The sequence below is a fragment of the Suncus etruscus genome, chromosome 13, assembly GCF_024139225.1.
Source record: "Suncus etruscus isolate mSunEtr1 chromosome 13, mSunEtr1.pri.cur, whole genome shotgun sequence".
NCBI lineage: Eukaryota > Metazoa > Chordata > Mammalia > Eulipotyphla > Soricidae > Suncus > Suncus etruscus.
Window position 1 is genome coordinate 62,376,286 of NC_064860.1, and position 27,925 is coordinate 62,404,210.

At 33.9% G+C, this 27,925-nt stretch overlaps 1 protein-coding gene and 1 pseudogene across 1 annotated transcript in view; one reads left to right on the plus strand and one right to left on the minus strand.

Moving 5' to 3' along the window:
* SAMSN1 (SAM domain, SH3 domain and nuclear localization signals 1) overlaps positions 1 to 27,925 on the plus strand; it is a 200,970-nt gene that overhangs the window by 17,209 nt on the left and 155,836 nt on the right. The window contains 1 exon segment of the mRNA XM_049785584.1: positions 13,909 to 14,009. Coding sequence (XP_049641541.1) covers positions 13,909 to 14,009 — 101 coding nt within the window.
* LOC126026783 (uncharacterized) lies at positions 26,732 to 26,831 on the minus strand (annotated as a pseudogene).

Below are 27,925 nucleotides of genomic sequence, written 5' to 3' on the forward strand. Positions count from 1 at the left end.
GTAAATAAGCTGGTTCTTTAGTGGCATATATTTTACTTGATACCAAATTTGCACTGTATATAAATAAAAGAGATATTATCAAAACCAGCATGCACTTTCAAGTATTCTAAAATCTTATTTGGGAAACATTTTCATTGATATTGTGAAAATACAGTATTTCAGCATCATTGACAGAATTCAAATGATATTAAATGTTTTGGGTAGGGGTCGGCGAGGTGGCGCTAGAGGTAAGGTGTCTGCCTTGCAAGCTCTAGCCAAGGAAGGACTGTGGTTCTATCCCTCAGGGTCCCATATGGTCCCCCACAAGCCAGGGGCAATAACTGAGCGCTTAGCCAGGAGTAACCCCTGAGCATCAAAATGGGTGTGGCCCGAAAAACCAAAAAATAAAAATGTTTTGGGTAGTGATCAGGCTTTCTCTTGAAATCTACTGAGAGAAGACAGCTGCTTTTATTCTTACCTATCTATGTATTTTCTATTAAATTAAAACTTGAAGCAACTAATAAGTTTAACGTGACAACTTTATTTGTAGTAATAGAATTTTTTAAATGTAATTTGGTTTTGTAACTCATTTTTGTTTGTGTACAAAGATACTCATTTCTTTTACTCATTTCAGTTTTAATGGGGATTTGGAAAACAAATGCAAGAAACTTGAGATTATACAATCTCATGCTATACTCTTTGCAGATAAAATTGAAGCATGGAATAAAATTTATGGACTATTTCCTCCACTAAAATCCCTTCAAGAAACATTTTTCTTGTATTTAATAACTGGAAATCACCAAACAAATCTCTTAAATCTCACTAAGAGAATTTTTCATGTAAATTGGGCTTTACATATTGATCAGTTGAAACTTGAGGTCTTAACATTTGAAAGACAACACATTTATACATTTTTAAAACTTAGTTGTGTCCTTAGATTTCTTTAAAATCTGACATATTTGTTTGTCACTGCTATAAAAATTATACATATATAATTAAACTATATGAGTCTTTTAAGTGAGTTCAATAGCTAATGGATGTTAGGTTAATTTTTCTGTGAACTATTTTAAATTAATAGGTATTTTTGTGTTTCACTCTTTAAACTGATTTTGCTTTTTTGAAATGTGTAGTTTTACATCTGTGTTTTGTATATGAAATATTTGAAGTGGGCGTGAAACAAGAAGTGATTATTAATTAAGCTAAAACATGCCTTTGCGATTAAAAACGATTATATAATTTACAATTATTTTGATCTAAGTTAAGGAAGCATTATTTCAGGGAAATGTGGGATTTCAGAATTGTCTAGGCTATAACCACATAGCATCCAAGAAAAAAAAATTAAAAAGGAAAAGAAAGAAAAGAAAAATGAGTGTGTTCAACTTACCGTATTGAACTGGAAAGGTTTTCCCCTCTCTTACTCTGATTTTTTCCCCCTTTTCTGTAACTAAATTTCTATTCCAAGTGATAAGACAAAAGAGATTTTAGCTAGCCTCTAGCACAGAACTTTCCAACCAGACTGTGGATGATAGGCTGATATGCTGAGAGTAGTTATGGATGAACTAAGATAATCATCTCCTGGAACTCACAGTGACCTCCAAGGCTTTAAGGAAGTTCCTATTTGTTCTTTGTATTGGTATAAGACAAATGCTGAGAAAGACTAATCTCTCTCTTGTTTTGTATGTGGAAAACCTAAAAGGAAAATAACCCTTTGAATTTAATACCCTTTGTTATAGATTTCCTTAGTTTTAGAACAATGTATAGAATCTATTTTTCCCCTTAAAAAACTAGAGACACTAGACCAAGAGATGGTAAGAAAGGTGCTTTCCAATATATGATAGACTCAGATTTTATCTTGTCACCACATATGGTTGGTCCCCTGCCAAGAATTATTCGTTAGCACTGAGTTAGGTGTAATTTCTGAGCAGCACCAAAGGAAAGTCCCTCCAAAAAAGAGAGAAAGAGGAAAGAAATTAGACCAATGTAAGTATGAGGTCCATATAGATAGAGGAATATTCATAATAAAGTGACTTTACTCTCAGATATTCTGTGCTTAGGTGACACTGTTATTTGCAGTTTGGTGAGTAGTTTGTTCAAGGCCACTCAGAGAAACTATTACTAACAATTACAGGAAGATTTCTGTGGGTAAAAATCATAACTTATTTATCACTGTGTTCTGCCTGGCTAAGACCTGGGAAACTAACTACTGTCATTGTGTACTGGTTGAATGAATGACAGAAGAATGAATCAACAATTGTCAAATATTCCTATACTTTTATAGTTTCTCTCGGCCCCAGTTACAAAAATCATCATATTGAGATTGAATCATTATCACTTTGTAGCAGGAAAAATAGGATATTGTAGTACAAAGGGAACAACAAAGCAATCATATGATGAAGATGCTCTACTGATATGCACACTGCATTTTCACAAAACTAGGAAAATTCTTCTAACTAAAGAATAATAATTCAAATGCCAGGTGGATCCAGGGGAACAAGTGAGAAATAGCACAACTGCATTTATTACAAGGTATTCACTGATTAAATAATGAAGAATCCTCCTCATTCTTAGAGTAGTGAATGTTATCAGGTGTTATAGCAATACATGAGGAATATCTGGACATTGTAGCTATGTGGATGTAGAAAAGTTCCATTGCTTCTAAAAGTCTTGTTTCCTCTATCTGAGTAAAATCTAGTGCCTCTTTATTAACTTTATTTATTAATAATCTCTACATAATCTGACATGCTATTGTATCTAGATTTTAGAGTCTAGAATCTAATAACTTTTTCTTTGAAGCATTTTTGGTCATGATACACTTTCTTTTTTATCCCTGAGTAAGACAGCAGTTTTATAGCTGCAGATGTGTGCACATTAATTGGAAGAAGTGACCAAATTAATTAGTGATAACAGTTTGCTAAATTATTCTGAGGATTCACTGTTCATGTATTGTTATCCATTTATATTAAAATGTTTAAGGCAGATTCTATCATTTCTTTCTTATGGAAGTAGAAATTGGCATTCATAGGATTTAAGTGATTTGTCAAGGATTTTATGGTAATTAAATTCAGAAAGAGGTCTGTCTGACTGTAAAACTTACACTCTTTGCATACTATTCAGATAACCACCTGTTGGGATAAATGGTAATTGTCATGTACAATGAGAAGAAATTCTCCCTTCTGGTAAAATGATAAAACATAGTTAATTCCCAGTATATGAGAAGAAAAGGATATGGCAGAAGCAAAAGACCATTCCTGATGCCTACTAAGACCAATTCTCTTTAAGTTATGAACGATTTTTAAATTTTTAAACATCTTAGGGTTATTTTAATATAAATGTAATTGTATATTTTTGCATCTGCCTGGTATAAGAGTCTGGAAAATTTCTTGCTGAAGTGGAGAAATTAAATTTTTTTAATTACGGTATATATGACAGCATTATTTTTAGATATTTTCCTATAGCTACCTCCTGCCTAATGGTGGGCATTTATGTTAGAAAATATTATAAGAACTTTCAGTCTTCAGTTTTATCATCCTCCAGGTTAAAGAAATTATTTTCTAGCTGCTACACATACAAGTGTTTGAAGAAGGAGAAAATAAGGTGTTTCTTTAAAATAAATAAAAATCAAAGAGAAAAAGGAATTAGAAATATGCTGGTACAAAAATTTGATCTTTCAAGAACTATATAGAACTTTCCTTGGTTCGAGATCTGACTAAATCTCAAAGGAGGAAAATGGAAGCAAATTAAGGTGAGTAGATACTGTTATGCTTGAATTCCAGAACCTTAAAGAGTACGTTTTACTTTGATGGGATGCATTTACTTTCAATGCTAAAGAGAGGACAGATTTAGGCAAAAAGAAAATACAGAAGCACTAATCAAGCAATTTGAATATATAAACACCTAAAAACTCAGAGTCATGAAAAAAAGAACGAGGTGAAAAAGGAAGAGAAAAAAATACCACATAGAATATATTAAAAAAAAAGTAGAAAACTAATTCCATTCTCATAATTTTTCATTTAATGTAATTTTATTTTGGTAAACTATGTGATTAGATATGAAAAAAATTTCACCTTAATAAAATTTAGCTAATTAACGTGAAATGACATAAAAATTTAGAACTAGTTTATAATGTCCAATAAAACTAATGGAATAAGTTATTTAAAATTAGGTAATTAAAATATAAAAATATCTTTGTATCAGACAAAGTGAAAAATACTGTGCCTTCTAATCTGATATAAATGTTAAGAACCCAGGACCATCTGTGACATATTCTTGGAAAAAGTTGGCTTACGATTTAATCAACTTCTATTTGTACGAAAGTATAAATGTTCATGTGTAGGAAATACAAGAGAAGAGCCAATTAAATGATAGACCAAGAAAAAAGTAGAAAACACAAATTCCATATTTTTACAGAATCTGCTTTCTATTCAAGTTTGTTGCAAGAGAGATGAATTAAAGCAGAAAAATTTGGGAGTAGGTAAGAAATCGCTTTCTTTGTAAATTAAACGTATTTGAGAGACCAGTAAACAGATGTGGCATATGTTTCTTCTTTATTGGATCTTGATTCAAGTGGAGAAAATGAAAAGATTCAGCTGAAAAAAAAAATAAAGTTGTGTGTCAGGAAGAAACCTCAAAGGTATAGTGTGCAGACTACATGCCAGAGACCCAGGGCCTATCTTGGGAATGACATGGTACCTGGATTACTGTCAGAAATGACTCCTGGATACCATGACAAGAATGCCGTTGTGGGGCTGGAGTAGGACATTTGCCTTGCACGCAACCTTGGACGGACCTGGGTTTGATTTCTGGAATCCCATATGGTACCCTGAGCCTGCAAGATCGATTTCTGAGTGCAGAGCCAGGAGTAACCCCTGAGTGCTGCCGGGTGTGACCCTCCCCCCAAAACAAAAAACAACAAAAAGAATACCCTTTAGTATCAACAGAAATGGACCCAAACAAACAAGCAGATTATAAGGAAAAATATTATGGGAGAAATTTTGGCTAGCTTGCCACACATTCAACCACTACAGAATATAGTGACTTAAAATAATAATCATTTGCTTTCTAATAATATTGCAGTTTGGTCAGATCTCTTGGGAGACAGTACTTAGGTCATATCACAGTGGTGTATCATCAAAGACTTGATGGCCTGTGTCACAAAGCTTTCATATTGGTTTCGGTTGTCAGCGTAAGAACAACTGGAGAATCTCTGGAGTCCCCCAGGGTCCTTCCTGTTGGTCAGTCCATGTGATTCCTGGAGTTTAATCCATGTTAAGGAGGAGGAAATGGAACATGACCATCCTCCTAGAGGCTTAGATCCCACAAAGTGAATGTCTGCCAGATTCTTTTTATGAATGAAACCCATCTCAATCCACATTCAAGGGGGTTGTGGAAACAATTCTTTCAAGGGATTCAAATTGGTATCTTGTTGTTTTGGGGGAATGGTGGGGGACACACCTGGCGACACTAGGGAGTTACTTCTGGCTCTGTGCTCAGAAATTGCTCCTAATAGGCTGAGGGGATCATATGGATGCTGGGTATTGAACCCTAAACTTGAGTCATCTCTGTGGAAGGCAAATGCCCTACTACTGCGTTATTGCTCTGGCCCCTCAGTTGTTATTTGAAATGATTATTTCATGATTTTTTTTTAAATAAGAGCCACAATGAGCAGTTTGCAGCTCTGGAGTGAATGAGGAGACACATCCAGCAGTGCTCAGGTAAGACAGTCCAATGTTTTGTGCTCAAGTTAGAAGATACAGTGCTGCCTGGGCTCTGAAAAGCTCACATCACACCTGCCAAACCTTGCAAAAGAAGCCTGTGGTGCTGGGGATTGAATTCTACTTCTTGAATTTTCTTTCCGAAAGCATCCAAGGAATGTTTTTCTATGTTGAGTTGGGCAGAGCTAGGTTCTGAGACTAGAATCTCCACATTCAAGCAAATGCTCTACTGCGGGCCATATTACCAGGCAAAGAATGATTTTTTTTTCTTTGGTTTTTCGGGCCACACCCGTTTTGATGCTCAGGAGTTACTCCTGGCTAAGCGCTCAGAAATTACCCCTGGCTTGGGGACACCATATGGGACGCCGCGGGATTGAACCGTGGTCCTTTCTTGGCTAGCGCTTGCAAGGCAGACACCTTACCTCTAGCGCCACCTCGCCGACCCCAGCAAAGAATGATTTTTAGGTGTCAAAAATGCATTCTGATTTCCTAAGAAAATGTCACACACACAAAAGACACCAGTGAAGTATGAAGAAGTGAAATTACATAATGTCTAGAATTTAAAATACTTCTACAGGAAAGAATCAGAATAGGAAGATAGATGAAGGAACAAACTACTGTAATATCTTGAGATGTTTTTTAACTATAGCTGAAAGGAATTGGAGGGTTATTTGAATATTAATTATATGTGCCAGTGAAAATTTCATGATTTATATTTTTAAACTGGACATTTTAATAATATTTACAACTCTTGGGACCAGAGAGATAGCATGGAGGTAGGGCATTTGCCTGGTGTGCAGAAAGACGGTGGTTTGAATCCCGACATCCTTGAGTCTACCAGGAGCGATTTCTGAGCATAGAGCCAGGAGTAACCCCTGAGCGCTGCCGGATGTGACCCAAAAACCAAAAAATTTACAGCTCTTAAAATTAAAATAAGAGATGCAAACGTTTTATTTTATCTAGCTATGGTTTTGATTACATATATATATGTATATATATATATATATATATATATATATATATATATATATATATATATATATTTGCTAGTTTGCTTTTGTTTTAAAAACACACGTGGCTGTGCTCATGGCTTATTCCTGGCTTTGTGCTCAAGGACTACACTTAGTGGTGCTTATAGGATATGATTTAAGGATGTAATCTGGAGTTGACTGCATGTTTGATAAACTCCTTACCTCTTGCATTATCTCTTTAGTTTTTTAAAAGTACACTTAATTTAATGTTATTACTGGCTTTTGGCTGCACTCATAGTGTTCAGGGCTTATTCCTGACTGCACTTAGAATCACTCCTGGTAGTGCTTGTAGGAATCTGAGATGCAAAGATTTGATCCTGAGTTAGTAGCTTGCTATGAGAGAATTCTATGCTCAATACTATTGTTCTAGCCCCTAAAATTTGCACTTTAAATGTTGTTTTTAAAGAATTACATTGGGAAAGTATGCAGAAAGAAACTCAAAAGCCCGTGGAGGCTGTTGTGAAGAATAATTGAAAAGCAGGCAAACACACAGGGATACTTGACATTGGTGCTTATGAATACTGTCTTCTTTTGTCTGAAAGCAATTGTGTGAGAAATGCTTCTTTGATCTTCTGCATCCATATTTATATCATGAAGGGAAATGAAGGGCATTGGAGACAGTGACCTTGACACTAGCCTCACTGACCGCTGCCTTAGGGCCAATAATCATCAAACCAATTTATGTCTCTGAAGAGTAATTATTCTTGAGTAAACACGCTCAGTCATGAGTTATTTGTTATTTACAACTCAAATTATTAATAACACTCAAAAGAGAAGATGTCAATGCACTGCTCCATGTATTTCTAATTAAAGGACATTGTAAATGCTTTTCCCAGGGATTAGAAATAAATGCCATTAAAAAAAATTAGTACTAGGCCAGCTGGAAAAAAAAAAAAAGAAACCAAACAGACAAACCAAAAAAACCAAAGTATACTTGCCAGATCTGAATTTCCAGCCATTTTAGCAGAACAGAGGCAAGTCATTCTATATATCCTTGTTCAATCACTGACACAGTGCCAGGATTTAGTTGCCCCCCCCAGTTTGCATTAATATAATTAGAAGAATTGCAAAGGCACAATACATTTTTTTGACCTTCATTTTTTTAGGGAGGAAGTGGATCACACCTGATATCCCCTAGTAGTGCTCAGGAGACATATATTGAAGCTAGGGATTTCACCAGTGACTGCAACATGCAAGGTAAGATAATTACTCCTTAAACTATTTTTCCTTAAACAATTAATTCACATGTTAGTGACAACTTTTCTGCAATACCCAAAAGTTGGAAACAATATAATATTCACAACCAAAGAGCAGATTTTTATTTTAATGTGATGTATACATACAAAGACTATAATTTAGATATTTTTTCTTTTTTTTTTTAGGTTTTTGGGCCACACTCAGCCCAGTGACACTCAGGGCTTAATCCTGGCTCTACTTCAGGAATTCTACCTTGCAAGGTTCAGAGGACCAGGTAGGGTGTCTGGGATTAAAGGTAGGTCAGTCCCATGCAAGGTAAGAGCTTTACCCATTGTGCTATCTTGCTGTCCATCTAATTTGTCCACTTAAAGAATTTCTGACACAGGTTCATGGATTAGCATTTAAGAAATTATGCCAAATGAGATGTGCCAGTCACAATTAAAAAGTACTACTTTCACTAAATCCATAGAATAATCAAATCTAATTAGTGACGGAAAGTAGAACAGTGGTTCCCAGTGCTGAGGAGAGAGGAATGATGAATTAATATTTATTAAGTATAGGGTTTTATTTGTGCAAATAAAAAATTTCTGTAGATGGATAAAGGTAATGTTTTGTTCCATAATGTGGTTGTGTTTAAAGTCAAATATTTACAGTTAAAAATGTATATGTGTATGCATATATATGTATATAGGGCCAGAGCAATGGCATAGCAGGTAGGGTGTTTGCCTTGCATACAGCTGCCAGGGTTTGATCCCCAGTATTTCATATTATTCCCCCAATTGCCAATAGGAAGATTGAGAGAAAATTGTAATAGTCTTGAGTTTTTTTTTTAAAGGGAAAGTGTGAATTTTATATTGAAGAATGATATTTTCCTCAGTGCTTGATAGTTTTAGTTAGTTTGACTTACTGTTGTTTGGCTTCCTTTTCCCTCAGATTTTAGGAATGATAATGCCACACCTGAAATATCCTTACAGATATCATGGTTCATCTCATTCTCTCATTTTAAAAAGGCTTCTCATTAATTTAGAAACTAGTTCAGTGAAGACCTTGCCACTTATTTGATAATGGTCTCTGAATCCCCTAGATCAGGGCAGGGAATTTTATTTATATAATATCCCAAAAGAATTGTCTAAACAACTGAAAATGCAGAGAAAAAGCTACAGAGACTGTTCTTTTCTTGAAAGCACAGTGGACTGAAACTGAACAAAATGAGTGTTTTCTGTTTTTCACTAGTAAGTTTCTTTATATTGAATGTGTGTATCATATTTACTGTGCCAAATAATGTAGAGAAATTATGGTATGACCTATGTTATACTAATACAAAAATCCACATGGGAAAGAGGAAAAATATTTTACAAAAATACTAATGATTAAAAAACATGTATGCCTTTATCTGTAATTATTAGTTAGCTATTTAATATTTTGAGATTAAATTTTTATTTTAAAATATATAAGTAGTATTTCATCATAATACTATAAAATTTCAGCTGTACATTGTTGAAAATCTTTAAGTACAACTTTGGAAACTATTATTAAGGAACTAGTTTTTCTATTATCTGTTTGAGGGAAAAAAAGGAAAATATATTGCATTGAGTTACTTACTTTGCTTTGAGACATCCTAGGAATCAAAATCTCCTTTATAACTTGAGTAATAAATTGTATTCAGTGTTGGCTTGGTTAAACTACCATGCAGGGAGCTTTCTGAATTACACAGCACTGTAAAAGCAAGGTACAATAGATTAATCGGGTCCTGCAGATGTGCTCATTCAAGGGTTTAAACATCCCTCAAATTCTTCTTTTGCATTATTACATTTTTTCTTCTTTAGCCTGAAGTGGATCAGTGAAAGTTAGCAAGTAGTTATAGATTTGTAAATACTTTATAACTCTAACCTGCCATTGTGACCATCTGCCAATACTAAAAATGGATTTAAAAAATAATTTTATTCATTTCTATGTTTACAACAAGGCATTATGCCTAGTCATTGGTTTTTCAAGCTGTGAAAAACCACATCGTTGGAGAGGTCCCTGTCATTTGGGGAAGTAAAATGGTTTATTTTTATGTTTGTTTTCTTTCCAAATTGCAAATAAGATTAACATAAGTACTAGAGATGGTGCTGACATAGGTTGTAATACCTAAACAGGAAGCGTTTTAAGACAAGATAAGGGATTTAATCTTAGAGCATCTTGAAAAATAAAATGCACTTGTGAGTTGTGGCAGGCTGAATCATCGAGTTCCGGCTGCCTATATAGTCCCAATTTACGGAATAAGCGCCGGCGCTCAACTTTGCTTTAAAATGACATATAAATCTGACTGGAGAAATCCCATTTCAGGTGATGTAAGTGGCATTGTGCATTCTTCTCTAGTTGATCTAAAAGAGCAATATGTGGTTTAATGTGAATATACTTGCTATGGAAATAGGCAGTGTAGCAGCACAGCCGATTGCCTTCTGAAATCATTCAGAATGGGACTATAATCAATATGCTAATACATCTATAGCGTGGCTCAGCATTGTGTGGCGTACGTTTGTAATCCAGCTACTAAAGGCGCAGAACTATATAATGAGCATGATTGTCTTTACTATGTAGGGAAGAAAGCACATACTCAAAAGGCTTGCTCCAAAGCCATGCCTCATAGACTTGATTTGACTGCGAGTCATTTCTGCCTTTTAAACTTGTTCCTGAAAAAATTGCATGTTTAGAAACCTATTTGTTTAAAACAAATCATCATGAACACTGAACTATTTCATTAAAGTCTCACAAACTTTATATGTCATCAAAATTAATTGCTTTAATGTAAAATGTCTACAAGGCACTTGGCAAAAATTCAAAGCTATTTTAGGCATTTTTTTATAAATTCCTTTTCTCACATGTAAATAAATAAAATTATTTAATGTGTGGACTCTCAACAAGGGTGTTGTAACACCCTACTATGCTGTTATGAACTGAGAAAAAGGGGTTGGGTTACACCTTTGGCTAGGAAATAGTACAGAATTGAAAACATATTTTATTTATATCTGTAAGAATCTGAACATATGGGTTGTTGCATTTAAAAACAGATTAAAGCCTCTAATTTAGTGAAAAACTCTCAGAATAAAAAAAAAGCAGAATATAGGGGCCAAGAAGATAGTATGGGGTTATGGTATATGCCTTGTATTTGCCCAATCTGGATTAAATTCTCAGCTCCACTGGGTTCCCTACACATCGCTGGCTATAGCTCTGGAGTGACCCATGTTCTTCCTGGGCACTACAAGGCCTGACTAAGCACCATGCTCCAGCCCAGACACTAAATTATGAGCCTGCTTGGCTAAGTATCATTAGGAATTACTGCCTTAGTCACTACTTGGCAATCCTTTCCATTCCCCCCCAGAAAAAGCCCTGAGAAAATATGGAGTAAAAATTTTTGACAGAAGAGCTATTTATTCTCTTTCACGTATTGTGGGAAATTGTAAACCCTTTGGCAAATGGCATTTTAGGAGAAATATAAAGACAAATGTAAATATCTGTAAAATAAATCCCCACAGTCCGTATTTCCAACCCCTGGCATACAAATCTGAAGACGGGCAGGGTTGCTGCAAAGAAGTAATAAACCAACTTTTATAAATTCTGATCTGGATTTCCTGCCTCCGGTGGACAAAAGTAGAACAAAACTTTTGTAGTCTTAGTTTTTGTTTTGAACAGAAAAGGTAAACTTGGAAGATGACACCAGCTATTAACCCAAAACTGAGGTTTTCCCCATCTTTCTCTTTTCTTTAAACTTATCCCTTTGATGCGTAAAAATACACCAGGATCGGTACTTTTGTCTCTCACTTGACCTTCCATCATCATGAATTTTGTACTGGTTTAATAAAAAAAAAGGTCAGTTTGGCACACTATGCACAGAGACAAGGCAAGAAGCCACTGACTTCATGACTCTCTCTTGACTGGCTTGGTTTGTTAATTCCCTGTGGCAACCTTACCTGCTTCAGAACCATTTGCCTAGCATTGAAAATATGTAAATTTATTTCACAAACATCTACCTATTCTAAGCTAAAAAAAGTGGATGCTATTATTAAGGATGTATAAATTAATAATGTGTTTGTCATTCAAAAGGAAGCAAGAATATACTTTTATGAATATACTCCAGAATTTTGCTGAGAATTTTGTAGTGTGAAGAATATGACCTTCGGAAAGCTTGCCATTAGATACAAAATGATTTTTGTTGTTCATTTTATTATGTGTATACATATATATATATGCACACACATTTGAGTATAACATTATTTTATGACCTAGTAAGATTACAATCTAATTATTGACATCATTTCTTCAGTGATTTCACATACTCTCTCTTTGTTTTTTTTTTTTTTTTGGTCACACCTGGCAGTGTTCAGGGATTACTCCTGACTCCATGCTCAGAAATCACCCCTAGCAGGCACAGGGGACCATATGGGATGCCAGGATTTGAACCACCGACCTTCTGCATGAAAGGCAAACGCCTTACCTCCATACTATCTCTCCGGTCCCCTCTTTGAACTCTCTATTTTATGCCACTAGTTTTTCTCTAACTTTAATGCTTATTCTTTAGGTACATATTAAAACTGTTTCATACTGTAAATTGATGGCAATTAGTTTAAGACATTATGGAATTTAAAGAATATGGCTAAACATCTCTGTGTTCACCTAATGCAGACCAGAATTTAAAGATATCTTACTAAGAAAATACTCTCTCCTTAAATCTTCATAAATTTGAGACATTTTTATTTTTTGAGCTTGCATATATATTTATAATTATCAGGTCAAGAAGACAGCTCAAAGGGCTAATCCTATGCTTTCCTTGCAAAGGCCCTGGCTTGAGCCCTGTACCATATGGTGCCCTGAAAACCACTGGAAACAACTCCTATGCTTTTGATCTGGGAATAATCCCTGAGCACTGCCAGATGTGACCCAATAATTCCATCTTGAAATAAAAAATTAATATCATAGTATCAAGATATATAATCATCAATAATATTTTTAGGTATTATGGTTTGTTGGCTGACACTAGCAAAGATTTAGAACCAAGTCTTGCCTGCCTTTTCATACCACTATATTTCCAGAAGTTTCAGCAACAACTTCCCAGATCTAGATTCTTTCATCATGACTGCACATGTGAACACCATAGACTCTTCTATGTTTCAACTAAGTCTCAAAAGAGAGGCACTGCTAACAAGAAAACTAGTGAACAGATAAGTATCACTGCTAATATCAATGAGACCCTTCCAAGGACCCCCATGGACCACTTCTATCGTCATATGAGCTAATCAGTCCAACTCCAAGTGTTTTGAATGACATTTTGTCTTTCGTTTTCTTTTTCTTCTTCTCCCTTTCTTTTCCCCTCTGCTGCAGTTCTCTTGTTAGCTACCTTTCTTTTTTAAATTTTATTTTTATTTTAGTCTCAATTGTCTTTGGGGATTCCTTTCATAAGCAGGGTTTATCTTAATGATCCTTATTCAGTGATCTTATAGCATAGACATAATTGGTATGTTAGTAATCCAACTATGCACCAGCAATTAGCTTTCTCATTTTCATTTGTGTTGCTGAATTTTGCTTTTCTGTCCTGTAGCTTCCTAGAAGGAAGCATGCCAGAAGCTACTGAAAGTCTTTTTTTGGTCCTTACCCATAGCTGTATGTTGTAAGTGGTAGATTTCAACATGAAGTTTTCCTTATACAGAGGATGCCTACTATAAATTATCTTACAAGTACCTAACTTGCTACTACATTACTAACTTATATTTGTAGATTTACTGTTTCTGGGTTGGTAACTTGCTTTAGTTTATATTTTTATTTCCCAAATATAGAGATTTGCAGACTTCACAGTAGTTTTAAATACAAACTCATTCATTTTCAATTGTATTATTCCAGCATTGAGTTAAAATATTTATTGATAGATTTTTTATAACAATGCTTCTTTTGTATTTAAGATATTCTTTTGCTGTTTCTCAGTGTTTACTGTATTTGTTTCATCTTGACAGTTTCTCTACAAGGTGAACGAAACTGGTACTTGACAGTTGAAGAAACTGAAATACAACAGATTGTATTTCTTACACAGGACAAAGTACTAATTATGGGGATGGTAAATGTTAAGCTTGTGACCTAACCACATATTTCACTGGTGTCCAAGAAAGTCTTTCATAAGTACCTTAAATCTAGTGTTTTCATGTTCCTTGAAGAATTGCTTCTTTGTTGTGGATGGTTCTTCAACACCTGGGATTATATTTGAATTATTGGTTCAATGATTAAATTGGTGAATATATCTTTATTGTTTTTTCTCACTGTTGGGAAATGGTATATATACTACTAATTAGTATGTTAATGATAAATTTAGATAAGGTAGTAAGAAGAAGTGGATAGGTTGAATGACTTTTCAAAAAATATCATCATTTGGAGATTCTTTGCCTCATAAATCTTTATATTTAAGGAAAGCTCAATGGATAGCTTATATGACCAATTCCAGAGGAACAAGCTAACCAAGAAATCATCTCTAGTAGAACTAATTCTCTTAAATCACCCATTGGGGGCACTGTAAAAGCACACAATCTCTTCATGCTAAGTGAAACTTTGAATTGAGAAGATTACTTCTCTATTATAAGTTTAGAATCTTTGCTTAATGAGATCTGTTAACACAGCAAATATTCACAGTTACTGGACAGTTCATTTACTTTTAGTTTCCCATTTTCCTTTATTGCTGTATCTGATTTTATTAATATGAAATACTAATTATTGAGTACATATTTGATCATTTCTTAAGTCAACCCAATCCTCAAAGAAGCCTTATGACAAAGAAACAATCATACCATTTTTTAGTTGCAGAAAATATTTGGGGAGAAGGCGAAATAGTGTGTTATAGACTATCAGCTAGTAAGAGTTGGAGCTGACACATTAAATTTATGTTTCTGCATCAGTTGTTTTTCCAGCATATTATTGGCTAAGACCAATATTAGGGGTGGAATGAATTTCCCAGAGATGTAATATTTGCCAATTGTTACAGTATGAATGTTTCCTTGATGATCAATTTCAAGCTACTGATGGTTTAATAATGGGATCACAACACCTGACTATTTAATTACTGATTATCTCTAGTGCTGACTCCAGTATACTTCTTGCTATTTTAAAGATTGTTCTAGGCTGCAGCTCAAATTTATGAACAAACACCATCAACTTAAAAAACATGAATATTACTAGAATGGAAATGACAATAATTTTTGTGAATTACCTTTATAATTATTAAGAACATAGAGTTCAGTGTATTGTGCAAAATTTGTCTTGTCTCTGATTAACAGTGCTGGATGTTCTCTTATAGGAGAGAGTAACTTATGCAGTATTTAAAGTGAACCTTTAATAATAAACTTATTTTACTTCCATTGAGGTTTAAAGTAATACAAAAATCACCTTTGTTTCAAATGAACTTTGCTGCACTACAGATTTTCACAATACCTCTTAACCTTGCTATTTCATTTTACCCAGCAACCTTATAAAACGTTATTATGGAGGTCTGGAGAGATAGTGTAGCCAGTACATTATTGCCTCACATGCAGCCAACCTACATTCAATCCCTGTTATCCTATGTAATTCCCTAAATCCTGAAAGGAGAAACTCCTTGGCATAGAGTCAGGAGTAAACCCAGAGCACTGCTTGGTATGCTGCCCAATCCATATGAAAAATTAGTTATTTCGTGTATCCTTTTTTGTTTGTTTCATGGACCTCACTAAGCCAGGTTCAGGGGTTACTCCTGACTCTGCTCAAAAATCGCTGCTGGCAGTCACGGGGGACCATATGGGATGCCAGGATTTGAACCACTGTTGGTCCTGGGTTGGCTGCTTGACAGGCAAAAGCCCTACTGCTGTGATATCTCTCCATCTCCTCAGTGTATCCTTTTTGAAATATAATAAATTAAGTGATACGAGATAAAAATTGTTGATATTAATCTTCACAACAACTTAAAGAAGTTTAGAGATGGTTAGAAATGTGAAACAACTTTCCAAAATATGGACTGACATAGGGCTCAGTGGTAGATTGCTCTAGATTTGATATCTGGTACTAAAATAATGATAAATTTGGTTGATATGAAATGGTAACATTGTGTTCCTAAGACATATAAACACCCATACCCTTTTTATTACTTCAATAAAAAAAATAATGAGACTTGCTCAGTATTCAAATCCAGATATTTTTTTGCACTACAAAAAAATGTGATACAAACATACCTTAAACTTCTCTTCATACTAATCTAATTTGTTCTTTTGAACATGCAAAATTTTTTATTTACATGACTTACAGGAAAATTAGATTTTCCAGGAACTAAGATTAATAGTATAATGCAATGTAATTTCAGTAAATAAGTTCAATGATGAATCTCAAGTATAAAAACAATAATGTGGTAGAAAGTCTTCCTTCAATATTTGGAAGATGTTGATGTTGATAGATATGCATAAGAGGAAGCATTATTATAGTTCACATATTAATGTGAGCGAAACCACTTACACACTGTCATTTGACATTGCAAAATGTTTGTAAGCCACTTTACTCTGTAATTAAAATGGAAAATTGAATGGACTGAAGTCTGAAGACATTTCCTTAAATGGATGAATTTAACAGTTATATGTAAGATACCATTGCATGTCAACAAATCTATTAGCATTTTTCTAGTTTCCTTATACTGCAAAAGTTGATGTGCATAAATAAAATATAATATAAATTTTAATTATCTATACATGTAGATAGATATGTATATGTATGCATAAATGTAAAGAACTGTGGGAATATATAATATATTAAATAATTATTTAATAATTAAAAAATTTTAAATAAGATGCATGAACCAGCACACATGCTGGTACATATATATTTATGCACATATACAAACATGTACATATAATCCACACACTTAAAATAAACAGTCAGCAAATTCAACCATTGATTTTAAATATACTAGCCCTATCACTGAAAGATTTTCTAATGAAAATTATTCCTTTTTTTTGGTTTTTGGACCACACTTGCAGGCACTCAGGGATTATACCTGGACCTGCATTTAGAAATCACTCCTGGCAGGCTCAAGGGACTATATGGGATGTCGGGATGGAATTCTGGTTGGTTGCATGCAAAAAAAAAAAAAAAAAAAAAACAGGCTCTGGCCCCTAAAAATTATTCTTTAACTGGAATAAAATTGTTATTCATTTTAAGATGAAATCTAGAAAATATTTTGTATTTTCCCTTAAGTCTCCAAGGTTTTTTTTTCTTTTTTTTTTCTTTTTCTTTTTTTGGTATTCTAACTTTTTTTTTTCTAATTCAGGAAGAAAACATCTTTGTCTGATCTTAACAGTGTCAAAAATCTTCTTTTTTTGAATCATGTTCTATATCTTCTATGAAAATATTCCTAAAGTTAATGGCGTTACACCTCAAGCTCTCAGTCCTCAAATGCAGTTGTAGCCTTCTCAGAGAGAAGAGGTTCTCCCAAAATCTGTAGAACCAGCCCAAACAACATGTCTCTAATCGTGACAGTAGAAATGACAGTCCTTCATAAAAATACTAGTTTTTGTCACATAAATTGGAAAGATATGTAACAGAAAAGATATGAGGCTTGACTTATGTTAATTTTTTTATTTAAATGCAGGTATTAAGAGTTTTTCAATGTGAAATAAACTTTTTAAGGAAGTGGTGAATTGCATATATGAAGATAAAGGTTCAAGAATCCTAAAGTAGAGTAGTGGACAATTAAAAATAAAAGAGGTGATGAAGAGATATATGGTTGGTTTCTTTCAGGATATTACATGAGATAATTATAAAAATTTGCATTGCCTTTTGTTGTTTTGGTTGGTGAACTACAACTGGTAGTGGACAGTGTTTAGGATTTACTCCTGACTCTGCAATGAAAGATTACTCCTACTAGGTCTCTTGGAATCATATAACCATATATGGTACCAGACATTGAACCAGGGTCAGTACACACAGGATAAGTGTCTATTGGCTGTGCTAATTCTCTTCCCCCAAGATTGCATTTTAACTACATTTCCAGAGGGGGCAGTAATTGACAGTTGACTAAAGAGAAATTGTTTTTAAAGTAAAAAATATTGTTAAATTTTATAAAGGAGAATAAGTGATCTACTGCTATATATTTGCAATGTCAAATAAGGGTATTTTGGGAGGGCAGGTATAGTCAAAATTTTATTTTACTTATTTGTTTTTATATATTTATTTATTGTTTATGAATAAACCCAGTGTCACTTAGGGTTTACTCATGGATCTCAGAAATTGCTCCTGGCAGGCTCAGGGGTCCATATATGATGCTGGGAATTGAACCTGGGTTGTGTTTTGCTGCTTGCAAGCCAAATGCCCTTCTTGCTATGCTATTGTTCTGGACCCTAATCAAAATTTTAAAAGTAAAAATAAAATATGGATAAAAATGTTTATAGACTACTGGAAAATTACTATAGTAGGTATGATCCTTCAAGTACTGCCATGAGTTATTCCTGATTCTACAATCATCTCTAGACTCCTGAAAGTAATAGCAGGTGTAAATCAAAAACAAAATAAATTATAGAGTGAAGAGTCACCTAAATAAGTATATTAAAGAAAATACACTCTAGACTACTTAAGAATTTATGACTTCATTATTTTATTGGTTAAAAAGAGGTTGTTGCTACTCAATTCTGTACCTATTTTAGTACTTCTTTATTATGTCTGAAACTAATGAAATACTTTAAAGAGAAAAGAGTGAGAACATAAAATGTTTGTCCTTCTGCCAACTTGGGATTAATTAACTGGATCAGACATATATATATATATATATATATATATATATGTAATTTGATTTGTCATCTATATTGGCTGAAATAGGCAAATAATTTTAAAATGTAATTAAAATTTTTGTAATAAACAATTGAGCCTTTTCTTGTTTTGTTTTTTGGGCCACACCCAGTGACACTCAGGGCTATTCTTGGCTATGTGCTCAGAAATCGCCCTTAGCTTGGGGACCATATGGGACTCCAGGGGATTGAACTGCAGTCTGTCCCCATCAGCCACATGCAAGGCAATCACCCTACCACTGCACCACCACTCTCATCCCCAAAATTGATTCCTTTACATAGTGAACTTCATGTAGAGCTGGAGCTATGTCTTTTCACAGATTATATATGTTGCACAAATTCACTAGTAAATATTTGAAAACAAAATACATTCAAAACTAATCAATCTTAGAAAAAGTCTGAGTCAGATCGACTAGGTTGCTTTTCCTTCAAATAGCCAGCATTTTAATCCAAGAAAGTTGTTCAATTTCTCTTTGTTTTAAGTAGAATGAGGAAAATGATCCATTGTAGAAGATTTACTGAGTTTAGTTCTCCAGAAAGGAGTCTTCCATATAGTATTTTAGACAGGAAGGTTTTCCCAAAAAAGTTCAAGACTTGTGAGAAAGTGATGTCATACTAGATCGTGGGTTACAATTTTTAGCTTAAGGAGACTTGCATTTTTTATAAGATCCATAATCTAAGAACAGTTTTTTATTTAAAAATTTATTCGAGAACCAAGGAAAATGTTGAAGACTAACCTATAAGCACTGTATGGCCCTCAGAACCTTCCATTATATCTGTTGCTTCCTCAGAAAGTTTGCTGACCCTGAGCTAGAATTATGCTATCCAGACAGAGTTGACAACTAAATATTTAAAAACTGATTAGTTTCTTGCCAAAAGACCACACTGAAGTTAAGTTCAAAAGGGGATTGAAACTCTAGTGAAAAACCATAACATTTGTATTAAAATCTTCCTTAGATTATCATGATATCCTTTGTCATTTAAAAAATATTGTGTGCTACCTTCCAAAATTGTCGTTCAACCCATCCTACATTAAAGATACCCAGAGCACTTTTATCAGCATGTTTAGAAAGTTGAAAAATTGTAGCCAAGACCATCACTCATCATGGGCCGTTAGCATTTTTGTTTGCTTTAATTTCAATTGTATTTAAATCCGGTTCTTTATCCCACCGGCACTGTTTCTATTGTTCAATGGCCACATAATACTGTGTTTTAGAAAATTACTACTTGATGCCTGGAGTAGTATTTAGTATTTTTCACTTCTCTTGGGGAGGCATAGAAAGTAGAGTATAAAATACTTGATGATATACATTAGGTATATGCTTTTGAAAAGAGAATATGAGGAATATAATGAAGTTGAGATAAGAGACTTAATCCTAAGTAACATGGTGCAAATATATTTTGACTTCTTCAATATTAAGCTTGTTATTTGTCTTTCTTCATAAGCAATGTGTGGGTGTTTGTGTGTATTACACATGCATGCATCCATGTGTATGCAGGTATTTGCGTGTGATGGTGGTAGGGGTGGATATGTACATACATGAGCTAGAGTAGAAGAGGGTTGAATGGAAGTGTGTTTAAAGCATGTTGTTTGGGGAAGCAAAAATAAAGAGGAGGGCAAAGAGAAAGATAAAAACTCAACTTTATAATATATATGCTAAATATTTCTAATAATCAAGGGACATAGCAGCAAAAACTTGAGATGGGCTGTGAAGTGAATATATTTGTGTTTTATTCATGTTCTCCAGATGGCTAAAAACCGTGTCCTTGAGAATGTCATTGAACTTCTCTGACCCTAAATTTTCTCAGTGATAGAATATGGATAAAAGTATCTGTCTCTTGGTTTGAAGTGAGGATCAAATGTTATAATACACGTTAAGCACCTGGCATAATGCATGTTAATGTTCACTTTCCTTCCTTCTGCAAATCCAGGGCGAAGTTAGTCTTTAATTTAATATCCTTGATTAAATGACTTTTAAGTCAAACCCTCCGTTAAGCTTGGATGTCCTCTTAAAATAACTGCTCAAAATAATTTGTAATCAACACTCCTTATCTGAAAACATTGATTTTTACAAGGCTGGACAAGAAGAGGCGATGGGATTTATTGTCGATGTGCATTAGAAAAACCAAGATTTTAATCTCCACAAATTGCCCCACATCATGAACTCCCAAGTAGAGTACACTATTTGACAATTCAGTCCTAGTTTTTCACCACATTTAGACAGTTATAATCAACAAGGTTTATCCTTAATAGTTCTTGTCGATCTAACTTATATTTCAGGATTTAGGGGTCAATTTTAATCTAAATCATTTTCAAATACAAGCTTAATTTTTATACACTCATTAACATTCTGCACTGATTAAAAAATCACTGGAGAAACAAATTAAATAATTCTTAGTTACCAAATATTAAAATAAGGAAATAATAGAGTAGATTTAGTCATAGTCTTCAAGGAAAATGATCTGATGTGGCTTTAGCAGTTGTTTAGAACCCCACATTGATAAGGTCAAAGCTAGGAGATTAATACGCTTATAGTTTTGCCTGATTGCATTGTTTCTGACATTATTCCTGGTATCAGTTCACCACTACTGAGTTTAAGGAATCTGAATTGGAGGCACAAAAAGGCACAAGTATCAGGCATGAGGAGGCACAAGTATAAGACCACTGTCCACTAGAAGAAGAATATTCCAAGGGTAGAAAAACCCTTCTGACTAGGTTTTTTTTTTCCCAAAAAAGAACTTTCTTTAATTAGTCTTTATGCCACCAAGTGATATTCTCAGTATTCAATTAAGGACAATTCATTCAGCAACAGTAAAGACATTAAGAGAAAAAACTAAGTTTTCCTCAGCTATTTTTTTAAACTATCAGCATCTCAGTGTCCACCTCTATAAGAAAATGGTTTTGGACTAGGTACTTTCAAGTCCCCAAAATGCTCTAACATGAATGCAATACTTATTTTTTATAACTTCTTTATTAAAGCACCGTGGTTACATAATGTTCATAGTTGGGTTTCAGTCATCAAATGTACACCACCCTTCCTTCACCCTTCAGTGTAACTTTCTGCCAATAATTGTCCCCATTTACCTCCTCTCCACCTCTTCCATGTGTCTGGGATAGACATTCTACTTCTCTCTCTCACACACATCATTGTCATGGTAGTTGTCAGTGCATTTAGTGCTCTAAGTGTGCTCATTGCTCTTTGTGGTAAGTTTTATATCATGGGCTGGTCTTTTTGGCTTTCGTCTCTATAGTCTCTGGATGTTATTTATATTCTGCCTTTTATTTCTTTAATTTTCTTTTTGTTTTTGTATTTAGGTCATACCCAGGTATTCCAGGACTACTTTCATCTTTGTATTTGAGAATTTCTATCAACAGTACTTGAGAAACCACAGGTCTCCTGTAGGCAGAGCAGGTCATTGAGTTATCTCTCTGGTTCCCATATAAACATATACAATTTTTTGAAAATGATGTTGGATAATGTAAAATACTCTTTTTCCCTTTATTTGGTACTATAGAAAGCAAATTTCTAAGAAATTTTCTAAGAAACCTTGCTGAATTACTCATGATTCTCCGGAGAAATGGAAACAATAGTACATACATTTCTCTATAAAGAGAACTTAATTGTAAAGAATTGGCTCATGAAATTTTGCATGTTAGAAAGTCTGAAATTTGTAGGGCAGGCAAAGCAAGCTGGAATAGCAGTAAAGAATTGAATTAACTACTGTCAGGTCTGAAGGTATTCCAGAGGCAGTCTTCTCTCCTCTTTGGGAAAGTATCCTTTTAAAACTGACTGGATGTGTCTTACCTATATTATGGAGGATAGTTTGCTCTATTAAATATCGACATATTTAAGTGTAATTTTATCTAAAGAATATGTTAATAGCAATCTCTAGGCTGTTGTTTAATCAAATATCTGAAACTATATCCTAATCTCCTTGGAACTTAATTAACTATCATATCTGTTCTCCAGTACTTCTCTTGTTTTTTTTGTATTTTATTTTTTGTTTTGGGGTCACACCTGACACTGCTCAGGGGCTACATACTCCTGGTTTTATGCTCAGGGATTACTCCTGGTAGGCTCAGGCACCATATGTGGATACCTGGGATTGAACCAGGTATAAGTTTGCAATATAAACAATGTATTATCACTTTGGCCCCCAGTAGTTGTATTTTTAAAATTCTCCCTCCCTTTCTTTTTTCTTAATGGGTTTTCTTCTTCTTTCTCCTTCCATATGATGATTTAGGATCAATGACTGACAAATAACCTAAAATATATATAAACCTCAAATACCTAGAAGATAACAAAAGCATGTAAGAAAATGAGATATCAATATAATATTTAGAAAATATTAAATCTATTATATAATTTTTATGAAGGAATTAAATAAATAATATAGAAGTAAAGAGGTATAATTGGGGAATCAATCAAATATATTTCCATTTTTTAAATTAATCTACTAGATGATTCTGGATAAGTTCCTTCAATTCTTTCAGCCCTTATTCTATAAAATGAGAAATCCTTTGGCTATTATTTATTATGTGAGAATAAAAAATGAGAAAACGGCACTAACACGAAGTAAAATATTAATAATAGGTGTTATTTCTAAGAAATACTGTGTTTTGTGGTTTAAGGATAAAGGTTCTAGGAGAATGTAAGATATAGGCTTGATAGAATAGGAATAGTTAGCTTTAAAAATAATGAAAAGAAGATAGTTCAGACATTATTGCACAGTTTACTTTTCATAAGAGGCACTAAAAAAGCACTTAGCAGCAGGGTCTTATAAATAGGTAAGTGGACACATTGAAATGTCATCTTGGAGTAGGTGAAAAATGGAGAAGTCAAGACATGATTTCTAGATTGCTTTCCTAACTGCTCAACTGCATTTGTTCCTTGCCACTAAACTATTAAACTTGGGAGATTTTTATCCTACTTACACTTTAGGAGCAGCAGACATAGGAGCTTCTAACAGACAATAAAGGAAGAAAATGAAATTAACATTGGCATTTATCAGCTAATCTTTATTCAAATTATGAACAAGGACATGAACACTGTTAAAAGAATGCAGGTAATCCTTTCCTTGATTTCTACATTGCAAAATGACTACAACAAGCTGACATGAAAAAACATATATTAACTTCATTTTAAAAGATGATATCTATTTTAATATTTTACCTATTTTATCTATAAACAGATACAGTTATTCTTTTGCTGCCAATTTATGTGTGAACACTTTCAGGTGTTTTTAATTAATTTCCTTCTGTAAATAGAGACTTATGTTAAAATAAAATGAAATCAAAGATATAAAGGTTAATTATGGCCTTTCTCATTTTTATTTCCTAAACTCATGATACAATTACTAATTGAATCTAATAAAATCATGGTTATCTCTTTAATCATTTTAAAGAAAAATCTATAAAACAAAAAATCCCATTCCCACTTTAATTTTCTCATAAAAGCTTTTGTCATCTATACTGATTTAGGATTAAAATATAGATTAGAACCATAGATTTTATTTTGAATAAAAGAGATTTTAAAAGTTGTAGGGGATAGATATTCAAAAGTGGAATTGATAAGCCATATCACAGTTTGATTCTGAATTTACTGAAACCATCTATACTATTTTCCATAGGGGTTGTACCAAGCAACATTCCCATTAGCAGTGGATGAGAGTTCCCATCAATTCCACTTTTGGGTGATTCACCCCAGAACAGAAAAACATTTATACAAAAGGATGTATGCACGCCACTATTCATTGCCACACTCAGTACAATAGCTAAGAGCTGGAATCAACTAAGATGTCCAACAATGAATGGATTGTGAAGATATGGTACATATATACAGTGAAATACTACATAGCTATAAGGAATGATGCAATCATGCATTTTTCTGCAGCATGGATAGAACTGGTAGATATTATGTTAAATAAAGCAAGCCAGAAAAAGGATAAATACAGGATGCTATCATTTATATGTGGTATTTAGAATTTAGAATAACTGCATGAAGAAACACAATGGTTTAAATGGAGATTGTCAATAACACAGTAGTCCCAGAGTATAGTGAGGAGAAAGAATTAAATTGGAGGAGGAGAAATAAAAATATGAAAGGATAGGAGTCAGGGCCAGGAGACTCAAGTGCATTGGTTGTGCTAAGAAAGGAAGAACTAATTATCTAATCCAGAGACAACAACAATGAAATCATGAGGCCAAACTTTAATAGCCAAAACTAAAAATGGGATTGTTATGATGGCAGGCTGGGGGTCAGGGATAGAGGCATGGGATAGACTATGGGATCATTGGTGGAGAGAATTGACCATGGTGGTGGTATTGATCCTGAAACATTGTATTTCTAAAATCCAACTATGTATAGCATTTTAAATCACAATGGTTTAAATATATATTAATATATATTTATTTTTAAGACACACCCTGGCTCTAAGCTTAGAAATTGCTCCTGGGTCGGGGGACCATATAAGTCACCAGGGATCCGAGGTTCGTCCTGGATCAGCCGCATGAAAAGCAAACACCCTAACACTGTGATATCTCTCCAGCCCCTAAATAAATAAAATTTAAAAAAATTTTTTATTCTGTTAAAAGCTGTATTGTGTTGACATAGAGAAAATGGTTTAGAGAAAATTCTTGAATCTTTCCTATAAGATCTGCTTAAATAGTGGGAAAGAAAGCCATGTTCTGGGGTGCTGTTCAGTGTCCATTTTAAAAGATGGGGTTCAATATATTTATGTTTCTTGTTTTCTGTTAGCCTTCTTGGAAAATTTGTCTGGTTCTTGTTTTATTTGTAGCTATCATGCAAATGAAATGACACAATTACAGGAAGTTGAAATTTAACAAAACACCTATCCTTTCCAAACCTTGTGTAAATATGATTTTATAAATTGCAACACATTTTAAGGATACTTAAGAAAACTCTCAATTTCAAGAAATCTGGAAGAGAATCTTTTTTGAAAAGAATCTTTTATAATGCAAATAATAATCCCCTAGGTAACCTGTTTTTCCATCCTCAATATTTATAGTGCTGTAAAAGGAGTTTGTGAGCTCAGGATTGATAGAAAACTCACTTAGCACACCAGTAGACAAATGACAAATTTCTATGCAGTTTGCCTGCTCTGTCCCTGATGAGTTAGATGTGGTACTTGTTCATTCTCCAGGAACTACAAGCGATCCAATCTGCCCTGAGATGATGGACCGTGTGGGGATGCCATACACCACCTGCTTCTCTTGAGGACATCAAAATGCATTAGCTGTATAGGGTTGTTACTCTTTGACAGCAGTAGGACAAGCTGGCAAGAAAGTCCACTTTTCCCATCAGGAGGAGCTGACACTTCTTATTCTTCTCATTGTTTTCTCCTGGGGGGATAAAATCTGTTTTCCCTGAGAACCATAATATTATTACAATGATATACAGGGGGTCTTTCCATGTGCAGACTGTCATCTAAATTCAGTGGTTCCTAAAATGCTCACTTATAATTAAGTGTGTTGTCATGAATTACTGCTAATTTTGGATGGTTATGATGGCATCCCAAAATGCTGAATTCCTTAATCAGTTTGCTTACTATACACATATGTTTAAAAACGTTAAATGCTAAGCTATCAGCATTAATGGTTTATGAAGGAGTGCTTTTTTGTTTTGCTTCGATTCTTTTTAATTGTTTTTTGGGGCCATGCTCAGTGGTGCTCAGAGTTTACTCCTTTCTCTGGCTCTGTCCTCAGAGATCACTCTGACAGGGCTGAGGGCACCATATGCAGTGTTGGGAACTAGTCTCAGGACAGCCGTGTGCAAGGCAAGCTTCCTGTTTGCTGTATTATCTCTCTGGCCAAATGAGAAGTACTCTCTGCATTTTTGTTTCTAACTTCCCTTATTGACGATAATGACATCTCTTATTTACATCAGTTGTGAAGTATCAATCTTAGAAACTTGTTCAAATCATCTGGCTTAGACAAGTTAAGAGCATTTTTCTCTATTTAGTCATTTATTCTATAAATATGGAACGCTTCACTAATTTTGTGTCATCCTTGTGCAGGAGCCATGCTAATCTTTTCTGTATTGTTCCAATTTTAGTATATGTGCTGAAGGAACTGTCATTAAACTTTATTTTTTAAATTATCTGTGAACACAAAAGTACCACTGACAGCTTAAGATTTACTCCTGTCACTGTGTTCAGGGATCATATCTGGGTAGAGGGACCATATGTGGTGTTCAAAAGACCATATGTGGTGACAGTACATAGGGTTAATTAGCCCTCCCTGCTAATCTACCTTTGTCACCCCCATGCGAACTTTTTTGAATTGAAAGCTAAGAAATTCATAGAAAGAACTTACTTCAGTTTAAATGTAGCATTCTTGGAATGAACAAAATAATTTACTTCAAATTAATATCTTCGTTTTTGTAAGATACTGGGTTGAACAAAAAATTAAGTTGAACAAACTTATTTTAATGAGAAGTTACAAATATATACTGCATTTTACATATTCAGCTCTTATCTCAATATAAAAATTTTATCCTTATATAATTTATTATTTAGTAATTTATTGAATAAAAAGTATGCATATAACATCTTCAATGTGTTTGGCATTATGCAAGAATTTTGTTTAAGTTATTAGTTTATTTAATCTTTACCATTATTGAATTCAGAATATGACAAGATTCTGATGGTAATAGTTGAGAGAAGGGCCATTTAAAATTCTTTTCTGTATCTATAAGACTCTAATACACAGTTGAAACTTGGTATTAGTTAAATGTACTTTAATATACAATTGTGTTGATTATGAAACTAAAAGAAAATTACAGTTAAAAATGAGTATTATTTAAACAAGGTATATATAGCACTATCTACATGACCCTCGACAAGTCAGTTTACCTTTTGGGGACTCAGTTTATCCATGTTCAAATTGAAGGTCAGATCTCATCAACTCTACAGTCTTAAAAATTCACCATGGGATTTACACCATCATTTACTGTCAGTCAATTTCCCTTGGTGCAGAAACACCTTTCACATTTCCATTATCTAGACAACAACAACTCCTGACATATTCACTTCATTTTTCCTTTTGACTTTGTGATTTGAAAGTAAGATTTAAAAACCAATAAGGCAAGAAACAGACACATATTAAACTCAGCCCCCAGAGGACAGTTGACTGTAGTCACTGCATGAAAATAGAAATATGGCAATT